This window comes from Crinia signifera, chromosome 7 (assembly GCF_055691185.1).
Source record: "Crinia signifera chromosome 7, ASM5569118v1, whole genome shotgun sequence".
NCBI classification, from domain to species: domain Eukaryota; kingdom Metazoa; phylum Chordata; class Amphibia; order Anura; family Myobatrachidae; genus Crinia; species Crinia signifera.
The window spans coordinates 19,314,700-19,337,723 of NC_139223.1; the positions used below are offsets into that span (position 1 = coordinate 19,314,700).

Here is a 23,024-nt window from a genome sequence, read left to right on the forward strand (position 1 = left end):
GATCTCACTTTGAAGAAAAACCCCACCCAAATCTAATTCTCTCTGCACAAGTTACATCTGCCCCACCCGCAGTGCACATGGTTTTGTCCATCTAAGAAGGATTTTGTCAGAAAGAATGGACTAGAATAACCCCCTAAGTGTGAAAGGGGTATCTGTGTCATTTTTGCTTTGATTTGGACTTTGTAGTTCAAATCGGCCATGTGTTCACAGCATTACTCTGGTCTACCCTTGAGGAAGCGTAATATGGAGTGAAAGAAAGACAAGGAGACAAAGGAGGGAACAAAAAAAAAACATAGTTAAGTGTTTTTAATCTTGTTAAACAATACATTTTTTTTGGATGTTGAAGAAAGAAACTGCTCCTTTCCCCCGGTTTTTATTTTTTTGTATCTAAAACCGATCGAACAATTTTGTATAATAAATAATTTAAAGATATACTTTAGGCAAATAGATTTTTAAACGTAAATACGGTTTTACAAATGCAAAATAAACAAACAAAAAACCTTAGATAAAATAAAAAGCTTCAGAAACAAAACAAAACAAAAAAGTACCTATATGCACTATTACACAGTAGAAAAATAAATAAAAAAACAAAACAAAAAAAAGGATTACTTAATTGGGAGAATTATATATATAATATATTATATATATATATATACACACACATACATAGATAGAGCAGAATTAAAAGAAGCCCAACACCCTTGTCAAAATGTAGATTAAACATCCAATTGAAATGATGGACTGATGACGCACTGTTGAGGCAAACCGGCGCACGTAAGGGGGAGACGGACATTTTGTGGGTGGGGCTTAACAGCCATGACAACGCAGCTTATAATTCATTAAGAACTCAAGGCGGCGTGAGACAGAGAGCGGCACTCTCAAAGACTGTCCCCGCTCGTCCCTCAAAATGGCGGCCTCCGCTTAAAAGGTACATAACCAGTTTCTGGCGTGCCTATCCTCACCTATACGTTCTAACTCAAACATAAACACTACTTCTCTGCCACAACCCGCTGAAGGGTGAGCTGGCATTGTCTCAAGATGCGGAGAGGGAGGTGGTGGCGTTGCGGTCTCGTGTAAGCACATAGACACAGGGTTTGCTCAGGCTGTGAGAGGGTTAATGTTCCGAGTGTAGGGAGAGTCTTAGTAGTGACATTCCTTCCCTCGCGAGTAGTCGGCTTTGGGTCGGTCAGGCAATAACCCTTAGCGGTAGAATGGGAAAGACGTGAAGTACCAGGTAATGTATCCGTTAGATCTGAGCAGCATATGACCACGAAGCCTTTTTTCTTATACATCATCAACAACAAAAATATATAGCGCCCCCTGGGGTTAACGGAGGCCATGGAAAGACAAGCAGCCTATAATACGCTCGGTTTCCTTACATGTGTACCTAAGGGGAATTATATCAATGAAGAGGCTATCCCACCCCCCACAAAAACAAAACAAAATCATTATTTCCTCAGTATACTATGTACCGTTGAATTCATCCCCTAATCCCCCCCCCCCCCCCACACACTCCTCATTTCCCCAAATCAAAAGGTGAGACATTAAAGCAAAAACATTGGCTCTTGAATACAGCAATTCTCCGCCTTGTATTTATGTCCAGTCGCGCCCCGTAGCATCAGCGACAGAAATACTAGTGTAGGTTAGAGAAGACCGTGGCTGGTTTCAGGGCCACCAAATGTAGTGATTCCCAAATACTGCTATATTGTGATTGGAGGTCTGGAAAGTACCATAGATGATCCTCAAATAATCTGAAGCCCACAATGCTTGCCGCTTTTTAAGACCTTTACCGTTTCCACCAAATTCTTTTGTTCAGTACCTAAATGGTCTAGCCTGCGTACCTTTAAAGTGCTCCACATCCACTGTGCACTTGTTGCAGCGGCCGTTTAATGGGCAGAACTAATATCCAGCCTGTTATTTGCTGTTGCACTACCAAACGGATAATTAGACAGTCATACATTCCACTAACTGGCAGATGTGCTGTGGCTCCTGCTTACTATTGGCGTTACCTTTGTAACCTCTCTTCCCTGGGTCACTGCTCCTAGCACAGTAGGACCTGTATTTCAGCACTGCTCTACAGACCAGGATGTGCTAGAAGAAACACAGCAGAGTGCGACCTCCCAAGCAGGAAAGCAGAACTGCACAGGTTTTGAAAGGTGCAGGGTGCTAGGATGAACATGACTTGATCAATATTAGGACGAGTGGTTCATCAGCAGTTAGGACTGCAGAGCTTAACCCACAATGTTCAGATTTACACTTCTAACCCCCCTTCCCCAACCAAATGCGAAGCATATAAGCCCCACGGAGGTTGTAACGGTGACCGATAAGAGTTCTAGAAAGGCTGATGGGTGTAATTTCCCAGGGCTAACCGCTACAGCTTACACCAATGACAGACCATGCGGAAAGAAGTATTTAGGTGGCAGGAACAAGCATCATAAGATTAGCGGAATAGAATGTAAAGCGCCCAATCAGGTACAGAGTATGACTCACTATACAGAGAGCGGCAAGTTAGGGTGCATTTCACACCTCTACAAGCCGCGTAGTGTATCAGAAGGGGTAGTGCAGGCAGTAGTGTGTAACCAGGCATACTGGCATGTAGTGTTTCCTTTGACCTATGCACTAGGCCTGTGCTCAGCCATGGCATAACCATGCCCAGGCACGTTAGTGTGTGTGTGTGTGTGTGTGTGTGTGTGTGTGTCTGTTTGCGAGATCACATAACTGTCACGACAAGCTGCAATAAGCAGGCGATATAGGAGCCTAGACAAATGAGGAAAGGTTAAACTCCAAGTATGTGCGTTAAGTCATTCCAACCCCCCAATCATACAAAGGAATACTGGTTGTTTACAGCCCGTGCCCTCAGAGCTGCGTTGGCATCGCTTGTGTCCTCCGAGCTAGCGCCCCCTGGCTGGAGCTGCTGCAGGAGGACGGCAGCCTCCTCTTGGTCTTCGGCAGCTGGTGCCCCCTCCTCGTGCTGAGCGACTGGGGGCTCCGGAGGGGGTCTGCTGGCCAGGGGTTCCTCTTGGGGGGAGGTGCTGAGCGGATACCAGGGGGACTGCAGGCTCCCCTCTGCACTCTGGTGACGAGACAAAGGGTGGGGGGGCAGCGGGGGAGGGTTACGGCTGCTGGCTGCCTCTGTGGAAAGGAAGAGAAAACAACGGATCAACAACCTGTGTATAGACCGGTCCACACCCAGGAAACACTCCACCCTGGAGCCAAACACTCAACCCAAGAGTTACCAATGTAGAAAGGGACACACAAAGCACCGAGCAGGTGGAGGTCCTTGAAAACATTCACAAATAAGTATTTAAAAAATGTTTTTCTTAAACTCGGATTTCTATTGGTGGAAAGTGTTAAATGTGGGTGGAGTGTGATCTGGATTTAGGATAATGTTTCTGCTGTTGACACTTAATCCGATTCTAAAGCTGCAGATATTTTGTCCTGTAGACAAGAGGCAGTCGCTCATCACCGCCAGAGGTGGCGCTACACGGAACTTCTTTTATCTTAACCGTCTCAAATCTAGTCCACACCGTCAGTAAGTATGCGCGCTAAACAATGTAGCTACGTACAGATTCATGAACCCTTAAATACAATAAAACTCTGCAAATTGTAGAGTGTTCATTCTAGCACCCTGCACCTTTAGGAACCCACGTAGTTCTGCTTTCCTGCCTGGGGTGCCACTTTCTGTTGTGGCACTTCTAGCCCACTCTGGTCTGTATTTCAATGCTTAGGTATAGACCAGAGTGCGCTAGTTGCCACAAAGCAAAGGCAGGAAAAAGGAACTACGTGGGTTTTCGAAAGGTGAAGAATTCCAGAACAATCACGGATGTAGATGAGGGAACAAACCACCAGTACATGGATTATTTTGTTATAATGCCACCTTAGCATTTTCCTGGGACGCGATGCTCTGTAATGGCAGCCAGTAACCTGGTGTCTCTCTGGCACACTATGCATTTATCTTCAATACAATATACACAATGATCCCCCCCCCCTCCCATAGATGCTGGTGTACACCCTCTGCATGGACACCTTTCTGGGAAGACATTCCCAGCGGGAGGGATTGTGGTAAGGGGAACATATGGGGGCATGGATGGTTGTAGTCAGCACTTACATACAGTCATTCGTTCCAATGAAGATGGGATTTGATGGTGACTCGGGGATGCGGTGGGGAACCTCACACACGGTCGTTCTACTGTCAGCCCTGTCTCGGCCTGCAAAGAACAGACGGGGCCCAATCAGAGAAAAGGATGGGAAGTAATGCATGTATCGGGGATGGGTGGGATGGGGAGGGTGGAGAGGAAAAGCACAGAGGTCTCCTCCACTGCAGACAATAATAGGTTTCCTCCGCAAACCTCTAATAAAAGTAGCCACTAAGGGCCACAACCGGATGCCCAAAACCTGTAGGTAAACGTCAAGCACATGAATATACCACGCACTTGTATTACACAGTCATGTATCACTTTAGGGTAATCTAGAAAAACACTGAATATGCAATGGGTTTCCTACAGCCACTTAAATGCCAGGGAGTGAGGAGGAGACAGACTCAGCTGCAAATCTAGCGATCGGCAAAGATACCGTGTGTTGTAGGTGAATGTACAGTTCCTGGAGCTCTCATATTACCATGTAGCTGAAAGAATCCCAGAGGAACTAGAAGAGGATTCAGTATTGAATCCCGGCGTTCAGAATCCCGACGCCAGAATCCCGACGCCAGAATCCCGACAGCCGAAATGCCGACAAGGGGGGGGACGTGGATCGCCCCCCCTTGCGGGCTCGCTGCGCTCGCCACGCAGCGGGCCCGGTGCCTCGCTACGCTCGGCACACTAATTTATTCTCCCTCCAGGGGTGTCGTGGACACCCCAGGAGGGAGAATGTGTCGGCATTTCGGCGGTCGGGATTCCGGCGTCGGGATTCTGAACGCCGGGATCCCGACCGCTGGGATTTTAACTGCATCCCCTAGAAGATTGTGTTATTACTAAATGGAGGATGTAATGACTGCTCCAGTGGTTGCCCACATGACGCGATTCACTGTGGAATAGCCCACAAGTTCATCTGATGAAGTAAGTTGTGGATTATTCCACAATGAAACGCGTCAGTGTGTTACTTTGGCTGCTTTTAGTAAGCAAAAAAACTCTTACATATTGCAAAATAACTCACAGGTGGTGACCCAAAACCCCCCCTATATGAGTGGATACTGTCCCAAAGTGCGACAAATGACACCAACTGACTGATCACCTCCCTTATAATGAGCAGAAGAACACTGGGGCTCCAATGCTGATGCAGTGACAGATGCAGACAGCTTATGCAGTGATCCACCCTCAGGACTTCCCTCCACCAGTCAGGGGCTGAGACCATGACTGGTAGATGTCGTTATACCAAAATGTGCGTTACTCCAAGCGCACAAATAAATAATTAAAAGCCACTTTGTACCTTCAGACGGCTTTCACTTGCCTCCGCTTCCCATCATCCTCTGCTTTTCACCCATGTACTTATAGCATCAGCCATACATTGTGGGTTCCCAGGGACAAGGCAAAGCTCTATACTGTGCAGTTATAGGTCAGTTGCCAGGACAGATACATTAAGTAAATCCTCCAAATGATACAAAGCCAAGGCTAAAAGGCACAAAAACTAAAAACCCCAACTTGTTCATTTATAACGTAGGAGGGTACAGAGAGACAATACACGTCTACCCTAACAGTACACTAGGTAGATCTACACTGCGAGCTGGAAAGTAAAGGCCTCACAAATCTATCAATCCAAGCAGGCAGCTGCTGGGTGTCCTTACTTCCAGGCTAATGAACACTTCCACCGATCAATCTATTTTATAAGCAGAGCAAATGGGGCGATTCGAGCCCTGTTCTTACCGTGCAACCTCTGAGAAGACACCACATAGCTGATGAGGGTGACGTCGCTCGAGCCCCCAGACTCTAGGGGGATGGGGTGCACGCGGAAGTGTTCTAGCATGTCAAAGATGGTCTGAAACCAGAGGTGCTGGACCCGACACTGGCCGTCCTCGTTCAGGGACAGGCGGAGGTGCTGAGCGGGAGAAGGATCGCAGAAGGAGTGAATAGGAGAAATCTGGCAGCGGACAAAGCAGTAAGGAAGCAGTTCTGGATTCCAGACTCACCTTGGCTTTTCCCTGGAAATTAAAGGTCAGCACGTACTCTCCTCTCCGCGTCTCGCTCTGCCGCACCAAGAAGACGCCGTGGCTGTTGGTGCCGCCTGCTAATACAAGCTGTGCGGCTTTGAGACGTGACAGGGTGCCGTGGAACCACTGGTACTCGGATAACGGGTGGTCACCATCTCCTGGGTCTGGCTCTGCTTGGAACAGGAATGAAGCTGGAGAGAGGGTGGAATAGGGTGTAATAAACGCTGACAGCATGAAAACCCCTCCCCCCCCCGGAAGAGGACACACAGGCCGACTGCTCTAATCCCTACTATAGTACAAACCACTCGATTGGCGACGTGATCTTTGCTTCTGCTCGGAACATCATACCTGTAGTGTCAGGCGTATCAGGGAAGGAGCTGCTGATAGAATTTTGGGGTCTCTCCACCTCGTCGATGGGGGCTCTTGGTGGCAGCTCTGGTGGGAGGAGCTCCATAGAGTCAAAATGTGAGGGTGTCATGGAAACGGAACTGGGCGAGATGGAGGCCGAAGGCCGGTCGGAAAGGCCTCCGTAGGCTCCTGTCCATGCACAAAAGGACACGGTCACGGGGTGTATGGGCCGCAGCCTTTAAACACAGGTCATGCCACCCTTCTCATGCTATCTCCACATTACCCAGAAGCTGATCATCCTAATGGAACATACAAAAAGAAACCAACCCAGGCTACAGACGGGCAGAGAGACGTACCTTGGCTGAGCTGTTCGCTGCTCTCTGTGGGTACGAGAGGTAGATCCCTGCTGGGCATGCTTTCCGAATGGTTAACGTGTGGAAGGTCGGAGGTGTCGACCTTGTCCCTGCTGAGTAAAAGGGAACAGGTTACTATCGGAGCAGAGACGAGACACTGTGTTCTGCTGCAGGAGTTCCCAGGGCCAACGGAAATGAATACTGCAATGGTCATGTTAAGGACTTCTTTTTCTTTTTTTTTAGTGACGTGACTAAACGCGTGCACAGGGGGCAGCCGTACGAACGTGTGGGCCCTCTCCCAAAGGAGAAAGGCCCCATGGTTCCCCTGACCCCCCTCAACCATAAGGCCGAGGAAGGGAAAAAAGGGATCGGTGGGTCCTCTTCGCCGAAGCTCAGAGGGACCCGCGTTTCCTCCACCCCCGGAAGGGTTTCGGACGGTGGGTCCTCCGCAGCCCGTGCTTTGGAGAGACCCGACTTAGGCTTCCCTCCGCCTTGCGGCTCGGGGTTGCCCTCGAGGGAACCGGGACTCTCCCCAAAAGGTGAAGAGTCCCAGTCACGTTTGGGGAACGGAAGGCCTGTTAGGGACAGCCGCACTACCCAAATGAAAAAACGTGACAAACTAACGAAAAACGTGAAGTGCAAAACGTGCAAATCATAAAAAGAAAAGAATAAGGCCCTAGCCAGAAGGCCGGGGGGGGGGGGCTTAATAGCACATGCAATCTGCTCCCAATCCCAACTGATCTGACAGCAAGTCAGATCAGAGGACCAATCCTCCAACCCCCCGGGGCCACGTATTACACGATGATGTGCACACAATCTGCATACAATCCATCATACAGTCCCTCCAGATTGTATGATTGCGTGCAATGTCTAATACCTGGTACACACCAGAACAATGCAGGTCGTGAGCAGATCATAAGACGATTGGCTCACGATCTGTTGGAGCACATGATCTGCTCACGACCTGCACACAATCTGAATCCGATCTGATCTCGACCTGTACCCGGCTGAACGGTCGTTTCCAGATCCTACCCGTTGCAGGTAGGATCCGTGAAACGACCCGCGGGGCCGCGTGTCGGATTGGAACAAAAATGGCCCAAAACATGCCCAATTTACATACAATCGGTCGAGATTGTATCTAAAATGGGTGTTTTGAGGCAAAAATTGTTCTGGTGTGTACCGTACATTTCAGGTCTCCATCTGTGCTGAAGCCGGGATATCCCTAAAACCTGGAGAGATAGTGGGCCTTGTGGGATGAGGTTGGGATACAGTGTCGTAATAGTTAATGGCTCTATCGTATATGGAAATTTCAGACCTACAGATCCTTGGCCGGGGATCGCCTGCATGCCTGCGCTGGCGATCGCCGGAGCAGAGGCACTCCATCTGACTGGGACGCACGTGAATCTCACACGCACACGCGTCCCAGTTTCAGGAAGGCACCGCAGCAGCATCCTGCCCGTCTCCTTTTCAGGGAGACGGGCAGGGATAGGGGGGACGGCGAGGGGCACCTCTCGTGCGCGCATGCCCCTGGCGAGTGCCAGCCGCTGGTGGGGGCTGTCAATAGAATCGCCAGCCCCTGCAAAGACGGAGCCTGCTCCATCTGTACATGACTAACACCTGGCATCCTGATTAGCCTTCCCGTTAACAATGGCAGCACCGACTGCTCAATATAGACAATATAATATAGACACTCATTCCGTGGTTGTGCAGTAACTGCAAACTGGCACAAGTCAGAGTTCTCTTGGTGTCCCGTCCGGCCCAAAATCTTTACCTAGTTTATATTGGGACACCTACATACCGCAGCATTACAAAACAAAAATCTGGATGGAGTGCTTAGAAAGTATTGACTATAGGCCCGAAACAGACTCCGTCGCTGATCCCTGAAAATCGCCCCTGGACTTGCAGTGACTACAGTTGAAGCTGCGACATACGGGTAATGGACCGTTTTGTGGGCGTGGTCTGAACAACACAAGCGAGTGCTCGGGGTAAGGGCCACCGCGGCGGCTGAGCGCGACATCCATGTCCGGTCCGCGGCTGCCTTCGCTGCTGGGGGACAGTGGAAATGTGCAAGCGGTTCGCTATACTCGCACTTTAGTGATGTACATCGCAGAGCAGGACCCAGCCAGCAGGGCAATCAGGACTTGTGCTATTTGGCCAGGTACCCCACAGCCTGGCGCCACCAGTTGCAGTTTTACGAAGTGTCACAAAACTGCAATGGACTCTGAATCAGGCCCTATGTCTGTTGTTCTGTATTATTCTTTATATACAAAAGAAAGAAAAAAAATTACTCTATAAGAGATCTACACAGTGACCCTCGGGATTTAGTTCCTGTGAATATACAAGAGCAGATTCTCTCAGTTCATGGATTCAGTCACTCTGTGGTTTAGGACATAGGATTGATATTTAACAGGCCCCTTAGACATTTATCAGACAATGTGGTCAGCGGCCAACCAAACTGATCAAACTTCCATCCAGCGCAATCAGTTGGCCATCGGGAAGAAAGAGGTCTTCTCAAGTGGTGAGTCTTACCTGGACCTCATGCAGTCTTGTATGTCGGAGAGCCATGACCTCATCTGCAACGGGTCTACCGATTCCAGGATGTATTCTGAGGAATTCTCTGTCTAGGGAGGGGACACCAGGGAAATGACTGTTAGTATCGCGGAGAGGACAGAAACAACCACTAACCTGAGGGCCAAACGTAACAGCCTGTGATTGGCAGCCGCCAGCTTTACTGCAAAACCTACTGCTGATGTAAAACTAACGACTATATCGACGAACATGTGCAGATGCCTGCAAATCTAACGTTATTACATCTATGGAACCAGAAATGTTACAGACAGACATCACTGCTGGTTATATCAAGCTCTAAGATGTCCTAAATGACCATCGGTCACCGTCGCACCACAGATATAACATGTGTGGATGCACATTAATGCTTTCAGAATTCCTCTCAGTGGCTGCAGCATGAACCATATCTCCTCCTCCGGAGGCAACAACAAGCCCGCGGCGGTCCAGATCTCCCACACACACCCATGCCAAGCACCCACCATCACATTCCCCAGACCTGGTGACCAGATCAGGGATTGGGCATAATTCAGCGAGGGGAGTCCATTCATATACACAGAAAAGTCTCCAGAAGATACAATAGTATAATTTTATAGATAGGTTGAACTTGATGGACTTCTTTTCAACCTCACAAACTATGTTATTAGTGCCAGCATAAAAATAGGTATAGCAGCCAGGGATGACACGGTATAGCAGCCAGGGATGACATGGTATAGAGGCTAGGAGATGACACGGTATAGCAGCCAGGGATGACACGGTATAGCAGCCAGGGATGACACAGTGATGACATGGTATAGAGGCCAGGGATGACACGGTATAGCGGCAAGGAGATGACACAATGATGACACGGTATAGAGGCCAGGGATGACACGGTATAGAGGCCAGGGATGACACGGTATAGAGGCCAGGGATGACACGGTATAGAGGCCAGGGATGACACGGTATAGAGGCCAGGGATGACACGGTATAGAGGCCAGGGATGACACGGTATAGAGGCCAGGGATGACACGGTATAGAGGCCAGGGATGACACGGTATAGAGGCCAGGGATGACACGGTATAGCGGCCAGGGATGACACGGTATAGCGGCCAGGGATGACACGGTATAGCGGCCAGGGATGACACGGTATAGCGGCCAGGGATGACACGGTATAGCGGCCAGGGATGACACGGTATAGCGGCCAGGGATGACACGGTATAGCGGCCAGGGATGACACGGTATAGCGGCCAGGGATGACACGGTATAGCGGCCAGGGATGACACGGTATAGCGGCCAGGGATGACACGGTATAGCGGCCAGGGATGACACGGTATAGCGGCCAGGGATGACACGGTATAGCGGCCAGGGATGACACAGTATAGCGGCCAGGGATGACACAGTATAGCGGCCAGGGATGACACGGTATAGCAGCCAGGGATGACACGGTATAGCAGCCAGGGATGACACGGTATAGCAGCCAGGGATGACACGGTATAGCAGCCAGGGATGACATGGTATAGAGGCTAGGAGATGACACGGTATAGCAGCCAGGGATGACATGGTATAGAGGCTAGGAGATGACACGGTATAGCAGCCAGGGATGACACGGTATAGAGGCCAGGGATGACACGGTATAGAGGCCAGGGATGACACGGTATAGAGGCCAGGGATGACACGGTATAGAGGCCAGGGATGACACGGTATAGAGGCCAGGGATGACACGGTATAGAGGCCAGGGATGACACGGTATAGCGGCCAGGGATGACACGGTATAGCGGCCAGGGATGACACGGTATAGCGGCCAGGGATGACACGGTATAGCGGCCAGGGATGACACGGTATAGCGGCCAGGGATGACACGGTATAGCGGCCAGGGATGACACGGTATAGCGGCCAGGGATGACACGGTATAGCGGCCAGGGATGACACGGTATAGCGGCCAGGGATGACACAGTATAGCGGCCAGGGATGACACAGTATAGCGGCCAGGGATGACACGGTATAGCAGCCAGGGATGACACGGTATAGCAGCCAGGGATGACACGGTATAGCAGCCAGGGATGACACGGTATAGCAGCCAGGGATGACATGGTATAGAGGCTAGGAGATGACACGGTATAGCAGCCAGGGATGACATGATAGAGGCTAGGAGATGACACGGTATAGCAGCCAGGGATGACACGGTATAGCAGCCAGGGATGACACAGTGATGACATGGTATAGAGGCCAGGGATGAGACGGTATAGCAGCCAGGGATGACACGGTATAGAGGCTAGGAGAGGACACGATGATGACACGGTATAGTGCTGGGATAGCCAACCCTAGTCCTCGAGAGCTACCAACAGTGCATGTTTTGCAGGTCTCCTCACAGAATCACAAGTGAGCTAATTAGCTCCATCTGTGGATCTTTTAAAATGTGTCAGTGATTAATGAGTGCAGCTGTGCAGCAGCTAGGTTGTCTGGAAAATGTGAACTGTTGGTAGCTCTCGAGGGCTAGGGTTGGCTACCACTGGTATAGAGGCTAGGAGATGACACAATGATGACACGGTATAGCAGCCAGGGATGACACGGTATAGAGGCCAGGGACAAGACAGTGATATTACCCCTTTATAAAGCATTAGAAAGGCCCCACAGGAATTCTGTGTCCAGTTCTGGGCACCACACCTTAAATAAGATATTACGGAACTGGAGAGGGGCCAGAGAAAGGCAACCAAATTGATGAAGGGTTTAGAGGCGTTGGACTATGAGGAACGGTCAGCCAGGCTAGGAACAATTACATCGGAAGGAAGGCGCTGAAGAGGTTAATATCTATAAATACATAAGGGGTTAATACATAGATCTGTCAGGGGCCCTGATTACATGCGATACGCCTGGGCATCCCCTAAGGCTGGAGGACAGGAGAGGTCACATGCAGCAGAGGAAAGGCTTCTTCACAGTACAGGCAGTAAGACCTGGAATCATCCGCCAGAAACGGCTGTGACGGCCGATTCACTTCATATATGTGGGAAAGGGTTGGACCAATTTTCAGTGAAAACAGCCATTAATAATAATGCATAGCGAGAGGTCCGGTAGGGCTCAGAGAACGCTGGAGATAGGATGCTATAGTATAACTTTATAAATAGGTTGTACTCCATGGATTTATGTCTATTTCTACCGCACAAACTATAGGCCTGATTCAGACCTGCTCGCTAGACTGTGTATGTTTGCTGGTAAACGCTGCCCCGCTGGACATCTTACACATGCGCTCGCATGCGGCCGAAGGAGGAGACATCTTCCCATGGTCGCTCCACTGGTCGTATAGAGTCAGTCTGGACATGACTTTTCTACCGTACGCTTCGCGACGTGTGTGTTCCCCTGCTTCTGACCATGTGGAACTTGCTGAAGGCATTCGCTCTGGGAAACTGCACACGCGCAAACCTCATCCACCGGCCGCGGTAGCGAGCACGGCCCGTGCCGAACGGGTATGCACCGCCCTCTATGCTACTACTGAGTACTGGGAGGAACGTCCTAGACGAGGCAAAGCGAAGCATACAGCGGATGATTAATTATACATAGAACACCGTTCTAAAACCCAAACGCAGCGCGTGTCGAATTCTGTCTGTATCATTGATTCCTACCTTCAACACAAAAGTGTTTTCCTTGTCTGGCATCTCCAGAGGGGTTGTGGTCCGTACGTCGGCAATTGACGAACAAAGGATGTTGACCCGTGGCTTGGTGGCCTGAAAAACAACAAAAAGTTTTAGAAATGGCACCACACGCTACAAAGAACAATACAAGTTGTGTCAAGTGTTTGTTATAGTAAACTGCAATTTTTAAAAACCCATGCAATTCCTCTTTCCTGCCAGGGGTGATGCTCTCTGCTGTGGTGCTTCTAGCACAGGTCTGGTCTGCATATCAGTGCTGAAATACAGGCCACACTGTGCTGTGACTTCTAAATATTAATTACAGATTCAGAATCTGGCTGCTTAAACAGGCAGACAAATGTGCAACGCTAATCAGGCGCCTGTCATGCTGGCATCTCATCTCGCAAATGTTGAGGTCCGGACACCAACTAATTTGGGTCTGCTAGCGGAGGTTTAGTGTGTCAAGCAATTGTTAGGAGATCAGGTTAGGGGTGTCCTCTCCTCCAGCACCTCCAAACACAAAGCAGCCAGGAAAACCAGCACCCCAGACCTAGGTCATCTTGGCACTAACTAAACATAATAGATTCCTTAAATGAGTGGTGGGATCTTATGCTTATACCTCGAACACAGACATGTGCACAGTACTTGCAGTCATTATATCACCACAGGCCTGCTGCCTGCACCCCCCAGACCCAAGCCTTAAGACAGCTTTTATCACCCTGTTACAGGTGCAGGCACCAATAATCCTGCTCTCATGCAGAAGGCTTATAATCCTGAAAAAGCCTTTATGGGTGGAGCCCTCCCAACTATCTCACAGCAATAACCCCAGGACCCATTATGCAGCTTTTACTAAAAGCCAAAACTCTACTCAAGTCTGTTTACCAGAAACAGACGTTTCCTGATGTGGTCACTTAGATCACCATATCTGCCATTTAGATCTGTACCTATGCTTTTTCCCCCCACACAATCTCCATAACCTACAATTTTTCCATTTCATGTTTTTTTGCTCACCTCCTCACATAAGACGATTCTAAATCGTGAGAAGAGTTTACTTAAAGCAGCCAGCTATACATACAGAAATAATGCCCCATACACACTAGACGGTACTGGCCGTGGATGGTCGAATTGAGTGTACGCACTGAACGATATCGGTACACGCTGAACATGTGAGTCGTTAGCTATATAGCCAAAATCAACCTGCAATTTCAGAAGATGGGAGGAGTCCCCGACGATGCGTGGGAGCATGCAACAGTATTGAATTTACATACTAGACAATATTTTAAAAGATATCGCTCGTAAGGACCTATATTTTGAATAATCCTCTAGTGTGTATTTTGCTTTAGACAAAATTGTACAATAGAGGAAGAGACCAACGAACCTTGGGAGGAATGTAGAACTCCAGCAGGTAGCGATCACTCTCCGCCTTGCGCAGGAGGAGCCGGCACTTCTGCCACCTGGCCCGGTTGCTGCTGTTGACCTCCTCAGCCACAACGTAATTGAGAACACCTTCACGCCTCACGTCACGCAGCTCAGCCCTGGGGGCAGGAGGCCTGCCTAGCCGCAGCTTCTCAAACCTGTGCGTCCATCGTTCTGCTCCGGCCCGGCTGGCTGAGGAATTGCAGTTGCTGTTGGCCCCAGTCTCCTCCGTGGGAGACTCCGCCGAGCTTCTCCACTGCAGGATGCCCCGGACGCTCCCTCGCACGCTGCGGCTCACGTTGCGCAAGGAGAATCGCTTCTTCAGACGCGGCTTTGCAGTGGCTGAAGAGGTGGACACATCCTCAGAGCTATGAGACTGGCTGCTTGACAGACCAGACGTGATCCCAGAGGAGTCTTGCCGTGGCTGAGCCTCAACCGGGGAGGCCAGCGAGGAGTCGCTGCAGGTCTCCGACAGGTCCCTGGTGGAGGTGTGAGCTCCTGTGAATGGGGCGATGCTGCAGCGAGTGGGAGAGGGGCCATCAGGAATTTGGGTCTTATTCACTTCGGTCTCAAAGTGCTCCACAAAATGCTCCGCAAACCGTCTGGAGAAGTTGCTTTCAGCTCCTGGAGTGGCGTACTGCGGGTTCTCAGTCAGGAAAGCCCGGAACCGGTTGGCGAAGTCCAGGGCAGCAGCATGAGCATGGATTTCACAGAATTCCTTCCAGTTTGGAGAAGGAGAGGAGGAATGACCCTCCAAGGGCAGGCTACCGTTCATTGTGGGGGAACAGGCTGGATCAGCTCCTAGATAGGACAACAGCAGAAAAGTGTTACGTGAAAGACATGCATTGTCCCTGCATTATAGGTATAGACACAGAACAAGGCAATACGAGGGGACAGAGGGTGGAGGGTCCTGCGTGCGAGAGCTTATTCCCTGCACATGGCACTGGAAGATGTCCAGTTTAGTTTTCTTCTGTGACATTGGGCAGCTGTCAAACCCTCTAAACATTGTTAAAGGATGGGCTCAGGGTGGACATAACCTCCCGTGGAGTAGAAGGGCAACACAGTCCTTCTCACAGTCAGGTCCATAAATATTGGGACATCGACACACTTCTAATATTTTGGGTTCTATACACCCCCACAATGGATTGGAAATGAACCAAACCAAACCTGACTTCCAGCTTTAATTTGAGGGTATTTACATCCAAATCAGGAGAACGGTGCAGGAATTACAGCGGTTTCTATATGTGCCTGACACTTATTAAGGGACCAAAAGTAATGGGACAAACTAAACAATCCTAAATCAAACTATCACTGTTGATCATTTGCAGTCAATCACAGCCTGAAGTCTGGAACGTACAGACATCACCAGACGCTGGGTGTCATCCCTGGTGATGCTCTGCTAGGCCTCTACCACAAATGTCTCCAGTTCCTGCTTGTTCTTGGGGCATTTTCCCTTCAGTTTTGTTTTCGAGTGAAATGCTCAATGGGATTCAGGTCAGGTGATTGACTCGGCCATTGCAGAACATTCCACTTATTTGCCTTAAAACTCTCTGGTCGCTTCTGCAGTATGCTGCGGGTCATTGTCCATCTGCACTGTTAAGCGCCGTCCAATGAGTTTTGAAGCATTTGACTGAATATGAGCAGATAATATTGCTGGAAACACTTCAGCGTTCATCCTGCTGCTTCTGTCAGTAGTCCCATTATCAATAAATACAAGGGAACCAGTTCCATTGGCAGCCATACATGCCCACGCCATGACACTGCCACCACCACCACCATGCTTCACTGATCAGGTGGTATGTTTTGGATTATGAGCAGTTCCTTTCCTTCTCCACCCTCTTCTCTTCCCATCACTCAGGTTCAAGTTGATCTTTGTCTCATCGGTCCATAGGATGTTGTTCCAGAACTGTAAAGGCTTTTTTAGATCTGGTTTTCCTGTTTTTGAGGCTCACCAATGGTTTACATCTTGTGTTGAACCTTCTATATTCACTCTTGTGAAGTCTTCTCTTGATTGTTGACCATGACACCGATACACCTACCTCCGGGAGAGTGGTCTTGACCTGGCCAACTGTTGTGAAGGAGTTTTCTTCACCAGGGAAGTAATTCTTCTGTCATCCACCACAGTTGTTATCCATGGTCTTCCAGGTATTTTGGTGTTGCTCAGCTCTCCGGTGCGTTCTTTCTTTTTAAAAATGTTCCAAACAGTTGATTTGGCCACGCCTAATGTTCTTCCTATCTGATTGATGGTTAGTTCTGATTTCTCAGCCCAATGATGGCCTGCTTCACTGATAGTGACAGATCATTGGATCTCCTATTGAGAGTAGACAGCAACAGATTCCAAATGCAAATGTCACACCTGGAATCCACTCCAGACCTTGTACCTGCTTAATTGATGATGAAATAACGAGGGACTAGCCCACACCTGTCCATGTGGCTTTTGAGTTGATTGTCCCATTACTTTTGGTCCCTTAAAAATGGGAGGCACATATAGAAACTGTTGTAATTCCTGCACCGTTCTCCTGATTTGGATGTAAATACCCTCACATAGGCAGGTATTTAATGCGACCAGCAAGGGGGGGGGGGGTTAAACAGCGAGGATTGCAAAAAAACAGGGGTCCTCGCTGTTTAACCCCCTCGCCAGCCGCTCGCCCTATTCAATGTTCTGGGGAAATCCTCGCCATCACAGGACGGCGAGAATTCCCCAAAACAGCGAGACCCACGGCTAATGCAGAAAACTCGCTGTTTTTAGCCGCGAGTCTCGCTGGTTCTGGAGCCGCATACGCCAATTCCCCCTCGCTCCAAAAACTGAGCGAGGGGGAATTGGCGTATGAGGGGTGTGTGTGTGTGTGTAGAATACTGACAGGGTGAGTGGTGACAGCGAGCAGGAAGCCCTGCTCATTGTCACCGCTCGCCCACTGCATTGAATACACCCCATTAAAGCTGAAAGTCTGCGGTTAGAGCAAATCTTGTTCATTTCAAATCCATTGTGGTGGTGTATAGAGCCTGAAATATGCATTGAGCAGCATGGCCCTCATTCTGAGATAGTAGAAATAGACTGTACTGCAAATCATGGTGCAATTTTCACTACGTGGTATGCGATTCCACTGTAATCTATCCTCAATGCCAACTTCCACACCAACACTACATCCACCTCTGCTCTTCTACAAGCCCTTCGCTGGCTTCCCTTCCCTTATAGAATACAATTCAAGCTTCTCACACTCACTTCCAAAGCTCTCACCCACTTTCATCTCTGAACACATCTCCCTTTACGCCCCAAGCTGTCCTCTTTACTCCACTAATGCAGGCCGCCTCTCTTGCCTACTGATTACTTCTCTCACTCTTACCTCCAAAACTTCTCATGTGCTGCCCCCTTCATCTGGAACTCTCTACTTCAGACTCACCACCTTTCTACAAAACTTCAAACGGGCTCTCAAGATCCACTTCTTCACCAATCCCAGCATTTTCTCATCCTAACCCACTGTTATTTGCTCATTTCTACACAATCTGTGTCACCCCCTCCCCCTTTAGAATGTAAGCTCTCACGAGCAGGGCCCTCTTCTCTCGTGTGCTTTTCCTTCTCTTACTTAAGCCATCGCTGACGGCACCAAATCCTGCGGTTTTTACCACGCTGATACTTATTCCAGTGTAATCTGCTGATGCAGCTCTGTATATAGTATGTACCAATATAAAAGATCCCAAGAGAGGTCATACTTTTCCTATGAGTGTGCTTGTGTATTGATGGAATTTGCTATGTAAAAATCAGGAGGTGGCAGCTCAATGGGGGAGGTAGGAAGTAAATAGCGAGTAAACTTGAAAAATTGCACAAGCTGGCATTCCATGAATGATGGGAAGGCTGGCAAGGTATTGGGGAACAAACTTGCTTTGAGTAAATTAAATGTGGCAAAAGCGGGGGATTAGGTAGAAACCGAAACTATGCAGACTCCGAAATGCCAGACTGGACCGGCTTTCTTTAGCCAACTTATGACAGCTGTCACCGGGGAGGCGGACAGACACCAACCTCTCTGTATAGTCCAGGGATGGGGTAATAACCCCAACAGTCTGGACCATACAGGGAGGGTGTAATCTCTCCCTCCCCCCTGACAGCTGTCAGGACAGGCCACCCCATAGACGGGGAAGAACGATAATAAGCAAGACCAGCTCCGAAATTGCAACGTTTGCTGCGGGGAGCTGGTCCAGCGTTCCAGCTTTTACCTATTCCCCACAAGCTTGCAAAGTGTTCCTTACACAGAACAGACTGACAATATGGAAAAGATACAGGTCTGGAAATAGTCCAGTGACAAGAGGCACTGATTGGCAATCAGCGAGAGACAGGGGGCACTGCTTGTCAATCAGCGAGAGACAAGCACATATGAATGAGACAGTAGGCACCAGTTGGGAAGGAGCAAACTACAAGGAGCGCTAGCTGGCAATTAGCAAGCGACAGGGGGCCCCGGCTGACAATCGGAGAGAAAGCCACATGCAACATGGGCGCTGGCTGTGAATGGGTGAGCGACACGGGGCACTGGCTGGAAAGAGGCGAGCAACATGGGGTACCGGCTGGGAAGTATGATGTAAACATTACTGAGATATCAGATGCCACAAAGGTACCTGCACCCATCTTCACACCCCTGACATTTGCATAACGATCTGTTTGTTACAGAACTGCCGGCTCCCAACACTTGGGAATTCTTTTGCAGGACTTCCTTATAGACATTATAGCTAAATAAAGGCTGATGCTCTTATGCTGCCCAATCTGTACATAGTGTATCAATGAAATAGAAACTGAACATTAATTATTCTGGTCCAAAATATGTCTGGAGGAGACCTTACGCTAAGCAGACCTCCCAGTCCCCAACCTTACAGCCAATATCCCCCAATGAAAAAGAAAATACAGTACTGGGGCATCGCTGGCATTAACACAGCTTAGGTTCGGTACTGCGCTTGCTTTACCTGGAGGGGACACTATTCCAATGTTACCACTCAGTAGAGGAGCTAGAGAGAGGGAGTGAGGATGTCACTGAAAACAAAAGAGGTCAAAGGGGTGTTCCAAAGACTCTCTGCTGACTGCATCATGTGCCTGTGGTCACCATGGTAGCCACAATACAATGCATACAATTTACAAACCAGTAGAAATAAAGGAGAACTGACAAGCTGATCTTATAGCCTGCCACAATGGTTTATAATATTAATAACATGAAATTGATTCGGTCAAAGCTTCAATTTGAAATTATACAATCGAGTACAAAGGCTTACATCGGTACCATGCGCTAATCCAGTAATATACACAGTACTCACTAAACTACAGGACAATTACATATTGCATTTAGCACAGTCTTCTAACTCTGGTAACTGATAACACCCCAGGTAAATGTTGTAATTTGGCTATATGACGTGACCTAGAGCACAGTGTGTGTGTATATAGCATTTCGGCAGTAGTAGTTAAGGCTCCCAGATTCCCCAGCCCTGGTGGAGCCAGAAGTGTGAGTCACCGGTTAATCCGACATTCATTGATGTTAATCCCTGTGCACAGCGATACTAGTAATAATCAGCTGCTCCTCTATAAACAGCTGTTTCACTTTCTGCACAATATACTACCAAACCTGTACAGCCGGCTAATAAGGCATCTGCGACTAACGAGCCGTGAAAATGAATATCTGTGATTACAAGGTCACACCATATGTGCCATGTGGTATTAATCAAATCATCTGGCCGTGGAAGGAGGATTCATACACAGATATTGAGATGATTTGATAACAGGGAAAGGCCTGCACTGCAGGATCATAGCTGAGAACTGACAGAGCACATGGAAATACACACAATAAGAATGGTTAGGTTATATTTACCTGGCAGTGGCCCTTTTACCTCTCCCCATCCTGTCCTGGCTCCTCCCTGCACAGGGTCCACAGGATGTGGCCCCTGGCTGTGTGCGATTCTCCTGGGCTGTGGCCCCAGCCTTTCTGCTTGACCACTCACTAAATAAGGTTTAGCTTTATAGTATCTTGCTAATCCCAAGGTATTTGTGGGGGTTTCAGGACATTTAGGAACCAGTTTAAAACTAAGACTAGGAAGACAAGTGAGGCACGGTACAAAGGGTATATTTGTATCCCAGGCGGTGGGATTGGGGCTGGAGTAATAATGCCCAATATATATATAGTTGGTTAGACAGTGGGTGGTCTTCAAAACGAAGAAAGGAATCTCCTGTGGCAGAAATGGGTGGGATACCAATGTCACAGATACCTGAGCTCCCAAGTGAAAATAATAGCTGAGCTTCTGAGGAATACTACCCTATTATAGAAATGGGTACTCCTCTGTGGAAGAGCCCCTGTGACAGTGATGGGTGGGATCTCAAGGAAGAGTCCCTTTGAGAATGACAGCTCCTGAGAGTGGCTCTTATGACAGCTATGGCCTGCCAAGGACCTGTGACAGTGATGGGTGGGCTCCTGAGAATGACCCTAGTGACAGCTATGGTCTCCTGAGGTGTATGGCCTCCCAGTACTGGTACAGTGACGGGTGGCCTCTCAGTAATGGGCCTCTGTGACAGTGACGTTGGGCTTCCGGTGAAGGGCCCCTGTGACAGTGATGGGTGGGCTCCCAGTTATGGGCCCCTGTGACAGTGATGGTTGGGCTCCCAGTTATGGGCCCCTGTGACAGTGATGGTTCAGCTTCCGATAAAGGGCCCCTGTGACAGTGATGGTTGGGCTCCCAGTTATGGGCCCCTGTGACAGTGATGGGTGGGCTCCCAGTGATAGGCCTCTGTGACAGCGATGGTTGGGCTCCCGATGAATGGCTCCTGTGACAGTGATGGGTGGGCTCCTGGTGAAGGGCCCAGTGACAGTGCTGTGGGGGCTCCTGGTGTAGGGCCCCAATGACAAGTGGGCCTGTTCTTGCCTTTGTCGGGGCTCCTTGTGTAGGGCCCCAGTGACAGGTGGGCCGGCTCCCCCCTGTATCAGTGCTGTGGGGGCTCCTGGTGGCAGCTATGGCCTCCTGCTGGCAGTGTGCGCTGCGCTGCGCCCACCACAAGCCCAGATAAGCCGCAGTCTCTGCAGCCCCCCAGATGCTAGTTCTCGTCTCCCCGGTAACTCGGGGTCCCAGAGATGCTGCCTCCTGCTGCCAGCGGCCCCTCCCTCCTGCGCTCCCCGGTTCCTCTTGTTGACTGGCTCGGTCTAGACGCGTTCATGGGGCTGCGGCCTCGCTGCTACTGCGCCTGCGCCGTCCCCCTGACGTCACCACGAGAACCAGCGAGCTTGCATGTAAACAAAGCGAGAGCGGCCCACGTATACCATAGAGGCGGCGGAAGCGTCGCTCACAGGGTTTTGCATCTGTGGCGGAATGAAAGGCTGTGTGTGTGTGAAGAAGCCACAGTGACAGGCAGCAGAGAGGGTCTTCTGTGTACCCTACACTCACTGTGATGGCCCCTCAGAAAAATTACAGTCATACCCAGGGCTATTTTTCAGCAGGCTCCAGCAGGAACTGAGGCCCTTATTCTAGTTCACTCTTTCTGACAAAATATTTCTTAGATGGACAAAACCATGTGCACTGCAGGTGAAGCAGGTGTAAAACCCCACCCAAATCTAATTATCTCTGCACAAGTAACACCTGCCTCACCTGCAGTGCACATGGTTTTGTCCATCTAAGAAATATTTTGTCAGAAAGAGTGAACTAGAATAAGGGCCTCAGTTCCTGCTGGAGCCTGCTGAAAAATAGCCCTGGTCATACCCCATTGTGTATAAATGATGGGTATAAGAGTGTGAAGGGGCTTAGGGGGTTATTCTGCGAATAAGCAGCCTTGCGAGTCCACCAGACGGTATGCCCGCGCCCCCTCGCACGCCGCGTAAATTCGCACGGGCTGCGAATGGTGGTTTAGCAAACAGCCATTCACATCCCTCCCAACTCTCCCGCTTATCGCGCGAACGTCCCGGTTTTTTAAACGTTCCCACGTCCTGCCCAGGGTCAGCAGTGTCCCGCGGCAGGGGGGGGGGGGTGTGTGTGTGCATTTGGGAGTCCCCCCTTGTCACCCATGAATAGACGCTGTGCGTCAATTCATGGTCACTGGTTAAAGTGCACCGCGTCCCCTCGCCTGGCTTGCTGCACTCGCCATGCTTCATGCACGGTGCCTCGCTATGCTCGGCACGCTATTTTATTCTCCCACCACGCCCTAGTGGATGGTAGGACATAAAATACCCCCTGTCAGCACGTCGTGTCGACATGGACACCGAAACGTAGCACCGCATCCCCTCGCATGGCTTGCTGCACTCGCCATGCTTCTGGCACGGTGCCTCACTAGGCTCGGGACACTATTTTATTCTCCCACCATGCCCTAGTGGATGATAGGGCATGAAATACCGCATGCCAGCACATGTTGAGTCAAAAACCCCATGTCGACCTATTGACTGTCAACCTAGACCATGTCAACCTAATGCTTGTGTCGACCTAATGACCTGTCGACCTAGAACCATGTTGAACTTGACCCATGTCAGACTAGAACCATGTCGACCTAATGGTGTCAACCTAATGATTGTCGACCAACTTGATGTAGACCAAATGACCGTATACCTCTATTCCACGGTAATCCTTATGTTCCACTAATACCCCTTTCAC

The 23,024-nt window shown here is 49.5% G+C and overlaps 1 protein-coding gene across 6 annotated transcripts; it reads right to left on the minus strand.

The window, feature by feature from the left end:
- Positions 1 to 291: 291 nt before the first annotated feature.
- SH2B1 (SH2B adaptor protein 1) lies at positions 292 to 21,652 on the minus strand. 6 transcript variants are annotated; one of them, XM_083152545.1, is made up of 10 exons: positions 20,270 to 21,650; positions 14,389 to 15,227; positions 13,005 to 13,106; positions 9,373 to 9,464; positions 6,847 to 6,956; positions 6,491 to 6,679; positions 6,122 to 6,333; positions 5,859 to 6,030; positions 4,109 to 4,208; positions 2,973 to 3,132 (listed from the first exon to the last, which is right to left on the minus strand). In XM_083152545.1, exons 2-10 carry the CDS (start codon positions 15,199 to 15,201, stop codon positions 3,114 to 3,116), a joined length of 1,809 nt encoding a protein of 602 aa, XP_083008671.1. In that variant the 5' UTR covers positions 15,202 to 15,227; positions 20,270 to 21,650; the 3' UTR covers positions 2,973 to 3,113. The 6 variants fall into 6 exon arrangements, with proteins under 6 accessions (XP_083008668.1, XP_083008666.1, XP_083008670.1 ...); XM_083152546.1 differs by having other exon boundaries at positions 2,994 to 3,132; positions 4,113 to 4,208; XM_083152542.1 differs by lacking the exon at positions 4,109 to 4,208 and having other exon boundaries at positions 292 to 3,132; positions 6,847 to 6,953.
- Positions 21,653 to 23,024: the final 1,372 nt, after the last annotated feature.